This window comes from Saccopteryx bilineata, chromosome 1 (genome assembly GCF_036850765.1).
Source record: "Saccopteryx bilineata isolate mSacBil1 chromosome 1, mSacBil1_pri_phased_curated, whole genome shotgun sequence".
Taxonomy (NCBI): domain Eukaryota; kingdom Metazoa; phylum Chordata; class Mammalia; order Chiroptera; family Emballonuridae; genus Saccopteryx; species Saccopteryx bilineata.
The window spans coordinates 43197144-43209508 of NC_089490.1; the positions used below are offsets into that span (position 1 = coordinate 43197144).

The following is a 12365-nucleotide window of genomic DNA, read 5'->3' on the forward strand; positions in this document are numbered from 1 at the left end:
GCTTCTCCTGTGTGCCCTGACTGGGAATTGAACCAGGGACATCCACACACTGGGCCGATGCTCTACCACTGAGTCAACGGGCCAAGGCCTAATCCTATTTATTTTCTACTTTTAAAAATATTTTGAAAAATACCCAGAGACTAAATATGGCCAAAAAGTTCCGTGGTATAAAAAGGTTAAGAATCTCTGTTAAATCAGGAGAACAGAATATAAATATATGTAATAATTTCAATATATTTATATGCACAGAAAAAGAAAAGAAGGGAAATATACCAGAATAAATAGTAAATAACTCATTCTGGGATTATGGATGACTTTTCCTTTCTTCGTAGTATTTTTCTATATCTTCTAAGATTCTACCCAATACACATAATGGAAGTAGTTTCTATTTATTTTTCAACCCACAACTGAAAGGGGATCATGGTAATAAAAGATAGCTAGTTTCCTAGGACTGTCTAGGAGCTTAGACTGGGAGAAAGAAGAAAGGAAAAAAAGGAGGGAGGGATGCCTGACCAGGCGGTGGCACAGTGGATAGAGCGTGGTCTGGGATATAGAGGACCTAGGCTCGAGACCCTGAGGTCGCCAGCTTGAGCACAGGATCATCTGGTTTGAGCAAGGTTCACTAGCTTGGACCCAAGGTCGCTGGCTCGAGCAAGGGGTCACTTGGTCTGCTGTAGCCCCCTGGTCAAGGCATATATGAGAAATCAATCAACGAACAACCAAGGAACTGCAATGAAGAATGTTTTTCATCTCTCTCCCTATTTGTCCCTCTCTCTGACTCTGTCTCTGCCACACACACACACACACACACACACACACACAGAAGGAAGGAGGGAGGGAGGGAGGGAGGGAGGGAGGGAGGGAGGGAGGGAGGGAGGGAGGGAGGGAGGGAAAATGGTAGTCACCTTTTTTTTTTTTTTTTTTTTTTTGTATTTTTCTGAAGTTGGAAATGGGGAGAGACAGTCAGACAGACTCCCGCATGCGCCCAACCGGGATCCACCCAGCGCGCCCACCAGGGGCGATGCTCTGCCCACCAGGGGGCGATGCTCTGCCCCTCCGGGGCGTCGCTCTGCCGTGACCAGAGCCACTCTAGCGCCTGGGGCAGCGGCCAAGGAGCCATCCCCAGCGCCCGGGCCATCTTTGCTCCAATGGAGCCTTGGCTGTGGGAGGGGAAGAGAGATACAGAGAGGAAGGAGAGGGGGAGGGGTGGAGAAGCAAATGGGCGCTTCTCCTATGTGCCCTGGCCGGGAATCGAACCTGGGTCCCCCGCATACCAGGCCGACGCTCTACCGCTGAGCCAACGGGCCAGGGCTATATATTCTAGCTCAGAAACAAGAAGACAATCAAGAGATTAAGATAAAGGGCTGAGAATATTGTAAATGTGGACAATCAAAGAGGATTATAAGGAACTCTAATACTATCTTTCTAATCTAATTTTAATTATAAGCAAAGCAGTAAGATCCATCTCTTTTATAAAGAGGAAACACTGAATGAGTTCAACAATACATTAATGGTTAAGAATTCTTACTCTAATAAGATTTGTGTGGCAGAAAGGTATAGATATTTTCTAAATCTCAGTCCCTCTTGAAAAAATGAATACAGAAAACCTCAGCTTTCAAAGACACACAATGTTCGATCAAGATAAGAATTGAGCCTTGTAAGATTATAAATTTCTCTTACACTCTTGAAAATAGTAAAAAAACTGAAACTTAGTAAAAATATTTTACACCCAATAGACTTACTGAATAATCTTTTTCTGATTTTGAGAGTATAGTTATTAAACCTGGGGACAGTGAAACTAGGAATGGCTTAGGGCAGAAGCAGCAACAGGATGGAGAGGAGGCAGGGCTGCTTTGCTATGACTCTCTAGAAATGTTCCAGAGAAGAAATGCGCCTCGGTGGGGCTGCTCTGACTCACGGGGAAGTCAGAGAAAAGGGGGCCTCGGACACAGCAGAGCCGCTGCCGCTGCTCCCCTGACTGCAAGTCTCATGGGACCCTCAGAGTTTAGGAGACGCAGGCCTGTGGGAAAAGAAAAGGGGGAAGTGGAAGAGGAGGAGGAAGGGAAAGATGTGGGCATGCTGCCAAAAGGGAGAGCAAACCTGAATAATCTTGACGCAGATTATCCCTTCAGGAAGAGACAAAGGAAATGCTAAATGAATTTCAGCAGACGTGAAAGTAAAATAATTCAGCAGAATTGAAAATAGGATTTTTACCTCCTACACTCGATCACCAAATCATAATTACCTTCCAAATAGCTTATTGGTTTCTTTCTTCCTGCTCTTTGCAACTACTCTAGTTCAGACCCTCACCTCTCACCTGAACTGTTACAATGCTTACCTAAACGGCTAGGTAATGTCCTCCTTTCTACCACTCATATTTCATTTCTCCAACCCAACCCAAATCCCAAATGTCCCTTTATACACCACCTTTCATAGTGCTGATACTCTTAAATTCATATATATTGACTTTCATGCATTCACACACACAATATACATCTTCATTGTTCTTCAACTGCTCAGCAAAGTAAAACTCAAGATTTCTTAAAACACTTTATATCAGCCCAACATTTGTCTACTGAACTAATGTCATGGCCTGTCACTTGCCTACACAGATAGCTTTTTTTTTTTTTTGAGGTGAGATGAGGGGAGATAGTGAGGCAGACTCCTGCTATGCCTGGACTGGGATATACCCGCAACCCCATCTGGAGCTGATGTTCAAGTACAAATTTATTTCTAGCACCCAAGGCTGATGTGCTCAGACCAACTAAGCTATCCTCAGCACCCAGGGCTACGTCAAACCAATTGAGCCACTGGCTGCAGGAGAAGACAGAGAGAAGGGGAGGGGAGGAAAGCAGATGGTTGCTTCTCCTGTGTGCCTTGACTGGATTCAAACCTGGATGTCCATACACTGAGCCAACACTCTATCCACTGAGCCGCTGGCCAGGGCTCACAAACACTTTTTAAATATCACAGCATACTTATTATTAAAAATTGTACTGAAGTAAAGAAAGGTTTTATTTTTATTATTTTTAGAGAGACAGAAAGACATACAAGAAGCGAGAGATGAGAAGCATCAACTCATGGTTGTGGCACCTTAATTGTTCACTAATTGCTTTCTCATATGTGCCTTGACCAGGAGGCTTCAGCCAACCCAGTGACCCCCTTTTCAAGCCAGGGACCTTGGGCTCAAGCCAGCGACCATGGGGTCATGTCTATGATCCCACACTCAATCCAACTACCCCACACTCAAGGTGGATGAGCCTGTGCTCAGGCCGGCAACCTTGAGATTTTGAACCTGGTTCCCCAGTGTTCCAGACCAACATTCTATCCACTGTACCAGCACCTGGACAGGCAAAGAATGTTTAAATTCATATTTTTATATCACCTTCATACAATCCATGCTAACTTCAGCCTCTTGGTTACATGTTATGAATTCAAGTGTGTTCTCCCCTCAATACTGGAATTCACATGCTGAAGCCTAACCTCCAATATGATGGTATTTGGATATAGGGTCATTAGGAAGGTAAAGTTAAATGAGGTCATAAGGATAGGACCTTAGTCTGATGAAACTGGTGTCCCTATATAAGAGAAAGAGACCCCAGAGAGCACTCTTTCTACCCCAGGGATAGTACAGAGAAAAGATCATCTGAGGACACAGTGAGAAGGTGGCTGTCTAGGAGCCAGAAAGAGCTCCCTCACCAAAAACCAAACTTGCCAGCACCTTGTTCATGGACATCTGTTGTTTACAGCAGTCTGAGCAGATTGATACACTACACATGTTATTCATCTTTTTTCTTACCTAGTCTACTGGCCAACTTTCACTCTTTCAAATTTCAAATCAAATATTACTTCCTTTTAGATCTTCCTTGATTCTGCAAGGCAGAATTCTTACTACAAAGGTAAAAACTTACTATTCCACCATCAACACCTGGTATTTATCACTTACTAGAGCACAAATACTGCAACTCAAGTCATTTATGTCTCTACCCACCATGAGTATGAAGGCCGGAGACCATGACCCTCTCCATCTTTATCCCTAAGACCTTGCACATTACCCAGCACACAAGTGCTCCCAGAGGCGGATTTACGGTGGGTGCACTGGGCACGCACCCTGGGCCCCAACTTCTGAAGGGCCCCACAAAACCCCAACTTTACACTTTTTTCTAATGTAAGGGGCCCAATATTTTCTTTTGCACTGCGGCCTCAACAGACTTTAATCCACCTCTGAGTGCTCCAAAAACCTTAGCTGAATTAGTTAAACCTGAACCACACGTGTGTCATTAAGTTATCTTCTGTTTTGCCTGACCAGGCAGTGGCGCAGTAGATAGAGCATTCGACTGGGATGTGGAGGACCCAGGTTCGAGACCCCGAGGTCACCAGACTTGCCTATCTGGCTTGAGCAAAAAGCTCACCAGCTTGGACCCAAGGTCGTTAGCTTGAGCAAGGGGTTACTTGGTCTGCCGAAAGCCCACAGTCAAGGCACATATGAGAAAGCAATCAATGAACAACTAAGGTGTCACAATGAAAAACTGATGATTGATGATTCTCATCTCTCTCTGTTCCTGTCTGTCTGTCCCTATCTGTCCCTCTCTCTGACTCTGTAAAAAAAAAAAGTAAAAATAAATAAATAAAAATTATCTTGTTTTATCACTTAACAAAAATTAGGAATACGTCATCTTCAAGAAATTTCAGAAATTTAGTCAACCACTTAACCTAAATATTTACCTCACTCAAATATTTACATATGGTAATGGGAAGAACACTATCTTGGATAACCAAAACATCACTGCTGTTCTCTTCACAAATTTCAGATTGTGAAATACAGGAGTACACATAATCTCCCCTGTATCAGCACCCTCAAATACCAATGAGACAATAGAAGGCAATCAGAAAAGTAAAGGTACACTTTTACTTGTGTACCAAACCTATGAACCTACCGCACCTCTCTTCATTTTTATTCCTCTTATAACAATATAGGAACTATCCCTCCGCCTGATCAAAGCTTTCTACCTATATTGGTGCTTTGGATGCCAATCCTTCTGGCCTGTTACCTACCCAATAGCCAACATTATCTACTCAACTACAAAAAGATCCTAGAACTGAGACAGCAATGAGGAGGCACAGGGAGTAATACTGGGCGATCACAATTTTGTCTCTTATGTTTTACAAAGGATAAAACTCACACTGGAGCTAGATATTGCTACTGGAAAAGCAGAGACTAAAATTTGAGTTTTCTAATGCCTAGATCTAATGACATACTCAGTACCTCCTCCTGAATGCTTATAAAACTTAACATGAACCAAGCTAAGCTTCTGATATTCCCCATCAACCCTGCTCCTGAAGACTTGCCTATCTCAGGTGATGACAACTTCACCCTTTCGATATAGTAAAGAATTTGGTCTTGACCAAAAGAGGTCTGAATTTTCCCCATGGTTCTGGGAGGTCATCAATGCCATACCTGATAAAAGTATCTTTGTTTGGGGCACAGGCTGGCCATACCTAATTTTAGGTGGTAGAAAAGCCCAATCATGTGATTTAGGGTGGGAATATTGGGACATGTGGCATCAGTTGACCTGGAAGCTGAGACCATATGGGCAACTAATAAATCAGATATGCCTGCGTAATAGCATCCCAATAAAAATTCTGAGCACCAGTGCTCATGTGAGCTTCCCTGGCTGGCAATACTATGTGCATATTGTCCTAGGTCGGTGCCACCAAGGTAGCATGTCCTAAGGACAATGAAAGCTTCACATCTGGAATCCCCACAAGACTCTGCCCTATTCATTTCTTCTTTTAGTTGATTTTAGACTGTATTCTTTACATGTAATAAATAGTAACCATGAATCTAACTGCCTTCAGTGAGTTCTGTGAGTCCTTCTAGAAAACTATCAAACCTGAGAGTGGTTTTATGAACCCCTCGAAATTGCAGTTATTAAAAATAAATTGCAGTTGTTTATCAAAGGTGATAGAAGTGTTCTTCAGACTTTGTAGTTTGGCTAACTCCAGGTACATTCCCAATTCCTCTTCTCCTTAGACCTAACAGAAAATCCTTCTGGCTCTCTCACCAAATAATAGGCAGAAATAAATCACTACCGCTACCATCATATCTCGTCTAGGTTGAAATAGCTTCCTAACAGATCTCATGTTTCTACCCTTACCCCATAAAAACAAACCTTAACAAAACCATCCAGAGAAACTTTTAAAATGTCAGATCATGTCATTCAATGACCAAAACCGCTCCAATAGCTCTCCATCCCCCTCAGAATCAATGCCCAAGTCTTCACGACGGCCTGTAATGCCCGGCCAAATCCGGCAGCGCTTGTTACCTCTGACCATCTCCTCAGCTACACCAGCCTTCACTCCATTCCAGAAACACTAGTCCCTCACTTTGTTTCTAACGTGTCACTTTCCTGCCTGAGGGCTTGTCATTTACTCTGTTCTCTGACTGGAATGCTCTTCCCCCACATACAGTATTCATGGCTCCCTCTCTTCCTTCAGGTGTCTTCTTAGATATTACCTCTCAGCACTGCCTTCACTAAAACTTCACACCTCTGACACAACCTACTTCTTATTTCCCTCTCTGCCCCCTAACTCCCTTCTGGATGTATGCTCTATGAGAGGAGGAGTTGTCTTTTCTGTTAATTGCTGTTTCACCAGCACCTTGTACAGTATCTGAAACACAACAAGTACACAATAAATATTTGGAAAATAAGTGAATGTTACATTGCTCAAAATGGCTAGTCACACTGTTGCTTCTTGTTATTGGTATATTTTTGCAAGGAATCATTTGCTTCATTTTTAGCATCCTGCTTCTAAATAAGTATCACCTAAAACTTTTTGGAATTGTGCAAAATGTAAACTCTCTAAAGGAGGACTGAAGGTGACTTTCCATAAAAATGCCAGTAAATTTAAGAATAAACTTTAGTATTCATTTTGTTTGGGTAGATATTCTGGTTGCTGTAAATAAAGATTTATCAGTCATGTTCTAAATCAGGAGTTGACAAACTACTGACTGTCTGGGTTTGCAAACAGGTTTTTGGAGCTCAGTCATGTCCTTTTGTTTATGTATTGTCCATAACACTTTAGAGCTGCAAGAGGGGAGCTGAGTAGCTGAGGAGCCACAGAGACTACATGGATCTCTAACCTAAATACTTACTATCTACTCTTTAAGAAAAGACTGCTAATCTCTGGTCCAGATAATTTAGGTTTACAGATATTGAACATCCACATTAACAAAAGCAAATTCACATAATTAGATTTATTTAAAAGGCCAAAAACAACTTTATATATTCAATAACTAAATGAGTTGCAAAACTACTAGAAAATGTCCTTTCAATAAGTACTATTTTTCACAGCACATCCAGGCAGGCAAAGGGAACTGGAAACCTGCCCTGACTATAGGACATCTACATTCTAAGAACTCCTAGAACTACAACACACTACTTACCAGTTTTAGTTCCACCACAAATTGTATTCAATAAATGAACATTTTTATTTATTGCAATTTCTGAGACCAATTTTTAAAATAAAAACTTTAAAAAGACTTCTAAGCACCTCATATAGTTCCTAATATATTAACAATAAATGGCTTTCATTAAAAAAGATAGTTTCCAAAGAGAAAATTTTAAATGTATAAGGAAATATGCAAAACTTTACTAATATTAGTATAAAATTAAGTAAGAAGAATAAGGAAGAACTCATTGGAAAAGATTAATTCAATTTAAAGTCTGATGTGTCAAATCTAAACAAATGCACAGACAAGAATCTTTATCAAAGTGCTGTTTATAAGAATGGGAAAACTGCAAACATCACTCATCTCCAATTGTCACCACTAGAAAATCAAATAAAGCCCTGGCCAGTTGGCTCAGCGGTAGAGCGTCGGCCTAGCGTGCGGAGGACCCGGGTTCGATTCCCCGCCAGGGCACACAGGAGAAGCGCCCATTTGCTTCTCCACCCCTCCGCCGCACTTTCCTCTCTGTCTCTCTCTTCCCCTCCCGCAGCCAAAGCTCCATTGGAGCAAAGATAGCCCGGGCGCTGGGGATGGCTCTGTGGCCTCTGCCTCAGGCGCTAGAGTGGCTCTGGTCGCAACATGGCGACGCCCAGGATGGGCAGAGCATCGCCCCCTGGTGGGCAGAGCGTCGCCCCTGGTGGGCGTGCCGGGTGGATCCCGGTCGGGCGCATGCGGGAGTCTGTCTGACTGTCTCTCCCTGTTTCCAGCTTCAGAAAAATGGAAAAAAAAAACAAACAAAAAAAAAAAAAAAAAAAAAGAAAATCAAATAAACTGTTACATCTTAAGAAAATGCAAAACAGACAAAATTTATGGATTTACATTATTCTGAAGAGATGCCTACAATATTTCAACAAATAGATTTATCAAGAATTACATAATCACATTTGTGTGAAATGACAACACGGAGGGTGAGTGTATGGGGGAGGAGCACTGTACATGTAAACTAGTACATAAGAGTCTAGATAAAATGACATAAACAAAAAGGTTAATTGTGATTATTGATGATGATATAAAAAGTGGTTTGTTCATTTTCTTACATGTTGTTTTTTCTTTTATTATTATTATCAGGCTATTTTCATTCTTAGGGGAAAAAAATTGAGACTTACCCAACCAAAAGGAGAAGTGCACAAATCACAGCAAACCCAAATGTATACTTGAGTGCCGTTTTAATTTGCTAGATGTCAAGGGGGGAAAAGTATACCATTTAGTAAGATCATTAAAATTTAATAGTCTTGCTACAATATAATAGTATTTAAATTAAATGTACATTGATATTCACTGTGTAAAGTTGTCCTTGTTAAAAAAATTAAAATTTAAAGAAAAACAATGTATATGCCATATCTTGAGTATATTTGCAAATTGCACCAGCTTTTAAAATCTTTCCAATAGTGAGAATTTGCAAAGAGTAATACACTTAAGCATGATTAACTTTCCAATGGACATGTTTAGTAAAATTAATAGAATATTTAATAAAATATTCCCCCAAACAGGAAGCAATCAGAAGCTACAATGTCTGGACCCTAATTCATCAAAATGGATTATAATAACAAATATTCAATATACATTGTGTATGTATACATGTATGTATATATTCTATATAAAACATGCAATATATCTTTATTTATAAAAAATGCATTTTAAAACATATATACACATATAAAACATATATCATACCAGGACTGTTGTAAACACTTATATATGTTAACTCATTTCATTCTCACACAACCCTGAGACAGATGTTCCCATCCCTGCTTTACAGATAAAGAAGCTGAGGCCCAGAGGTTAAGTGAACTGCCCTAAAGCCACATAGGTAGTAAGTGACTAAACAAGAACCTGAAACCAGGAATTCATGCTTTTCAAGTCTGTGTTTTGCTTGCTGCCCACAGTGTAATTCAAATATAAAGAAAAACACAAAGCTAAATCTTCTAAATATGTAAGAAGAGTGAATCTCAAAGAAAAAGTTAAATCAGTGAGAAAAACTATATGCCTCTCAGCATACTGAAGTCTCTATAAATGGACTTTGCTTCATGTGAGAAATTCCTGTTTGCAGAGGAGTTAAGACTTAGTCTTCAGGGGAAAAAAACATAAAATAAAGGTAAGGGGGATCTTAAAACAAACCAAAGGGCTGGCTGGAGAAAATGCACTTTAGAAAAGTGAATTGAGAAAGCTTTTATCTCAGTTAAGTTTTTGACATTAAATTTATATCCAGCCACTTCACCTTATGTATACTGGGTTTTCAAATTCACAGTTACATAGAATCTGCAAATAATAATTTGACTTTATAAATATTTAAACATCTTTAATTTTTTCCTCTTAACAAATTACACTGATTACTACAGTCTGGGAATCATTTAAAGTATTGTTGATGTATATACTACTCCTGATCTTAATGCAAATACTTTAAGGTTTTCATAAGCATGATTAAGCATAATGTTGACTTTGGAGCCAATATATTTGTTTTTCTACTTAAATATAAAACATAAACAAGATATAAAACAAATTCCTGTAACTCAATTTAAAAATTTCTTTTTCTTTTTATGCTGCTTTTCCCTCTTTAAATCAGAAATAAAATGTTCAATTTTGGCAAATATCTTTCCACATACAATTTCTTCTCTGACCTATTAAATTACTATATATTAATAGATGTGCTGATTCTAAACCACCCACACAATCTAGATATAGGTCCAACTCAGTTATACTTTATTAATGTATTTTTAAGAAACCCTTGCATTCAATTTGCTAATATTCAGTTAAGATGTTTATACCAATTCTCAAGTCATACTGGTCTCCAGCTTTAGACAGGCATATGTGCCATATATATTAGGAATGGGTGTGTTATCCTGGATTAGTAAGAACAGTCTGCACATGGTCCTTTGTGCCCTAGAATGGGGTCAGCAAACTACATCTGTGGGCAACAGGTAGCCTACCACCTGCTGGACCGGATCCCATCATGTTCCTTAAGTACCATCTGTAGCTATTTTCACACAATAGCAGAGTTGAGTACTTGAGGCTGAGACTGTATGGCTCTCAAAGCCTGAAATACTATCTAGTCTTTTACAGAAAAATTTGCCAATCCTTGCTCTAGAATTGGTCTGTCTAAAACAACAGTCACAAGTCACATGCAGCTATTAAGCACTTGAAATATGGCTAATGCAAACTGGGATATGCCATAGTATAAAACACACTCTAAATTTAAAACAGTGTGAAAAAAGAAATTTAATATCTCATTAATAATGTTTTGACTTGGAACATATAACATTAAATACAATGTATCATTACAATAATTTCAACTATACCTCACAGTATATTTCTATTATACAACATTGCTCTAGAATAAGTTCAAACAGTAATGTCATTTTTTGAAAAAAGAAAAAATAATCATTCCCCCTTATAATGAGACTTCTAAAATAATGATACTTACAGTGCATTTACTAGTATCATCATCTTCCTTTTCTTCATAGTAGAAGTAGACAAAAGGGATCCAGAGGAACACACAGAATAATATAACAGAATATAAAGCTGTGGAAAGAAGTAATGAACTGAGTTCTACTAAATACATATAAACTTAAAAACCACTATACATATATATATTTATGTATTTTATATCTATATGTATATATTCAAATAGTAAATTCACTCCTTCATCTGATCCCTAAACTGACAACTATGTGTATTTGTAATATACAAATCCTTCTTTTCTGACCACAACCCAAAAAATCAGTAACATATTAGATAACAAAGCATAATTCAAGTTAACTAAGGAGAAATTTTTAACAATAGTCACAAAATTTTGCCAGTAACACTTGTGGCAGATAACACCTAAGTTCTTATTATTATGTACTCAACAACAGAGTGCTAAGAACTTCTTGTGAACCATCAATCTCATTTAAACGAATTTCAACATTCATATTCCTTCCAACTTAAAAATCGAGTCCACAACTATTTCAGTTGTTGGTGACTCAAGTTAAAGAAACAGCTACTGTATTTCCCCATGTATAAGATGCACCTTAATTTGGGGGCCCGAAATTTGAAAAAAAATATATTACATCAAGTTACTGAACTCAAGTTTTATTCATCACTAATGTATCCGGCCATGCGCTGCTGTGGTTCAGTCTTGTTAAATGGAAAAGAAAGAAAAGAGAACGCACACATTTCTAATATGTTTAATTTCACAATGCTTGTGGGTATACAATATTTTTTGTTGTTTCATTGTCTGTGCAGATATAAAGATTGTCTGGTTTGCTGACTCTAGAACATGCAACATATAATTGTCCATGTGAGAAGCAATCCATGTCTAGATCTAAGCCATACAATTCTAAAGATTGGCCCTGAGCTTTGTTGATGGTGATTGCAAACGCCAATTGAATTGGGAACTGCAATCTCTTAAATTGAAATGGCATATCCGTTGGAATCATAGGAATGCGAGGAATGAGGACATCTTCACCTTTGAAAGGTCCTGTCAAGATTGTTGGTTCTACGATATTGCTCATTAATTTTTTTACTGCAAGCCACGTGCCATTGCAAAGCTTTGGCTAGTTGATATTTCGCAACATGATAATTGGCACGCCAATTTTCATTACAGTATGTGTGGTGGCATCCCTGGCAGATCGAGTGAATTCAAAAATTCTGTTGGATAATTAACTGCTTCATCTGCTTCCACAACAGTGTCGACGGACTTGTATGTGACTGCTTCGCTTTGAATGTTAGACTGAATAATATTGTTAAGTTCATAGATGTCTTTGTTCTTGGCCACAAGAATAGCTCGTTCACTCTGCCAATCATAGTTCTTATAATTGGTTTGAATATTGGGAAATACTTTTTCAACCAATTCTTCTTTTGACGTCACTAAATTGCA

The 12365-nt window shown here is 39.0% G+C and overlaps 1 protein-coding gene across 1 annotated transcript in view; it reads right to left on the reverse strand.

Annotated features, from left to right (window-relative positions):
• LMBRD1 (LMBR1 domain containing 1) overlaps positions 1 to 12365 on the reverse strand; it is a 124779-nt gene that overhangs the window by 74238 nt on the left and 38176 nt on the right. Inside the window, exons 4-5 of the mRNA XM_066253193.1 lie at positions 10932 to 11029; positions 8617 to 8684 (exon numbers count right to left, since the gene is read on the reverse strand). Coding sequence (XP_066109290.1) covers positions 8617 to 8684; positions 10932 to 11029 — 166 coding nt within the window. The remainder of the gene's footprint in view (positions 1 to 8616; positions 8685 to 10931; positions 11030 to 12365) is intronic.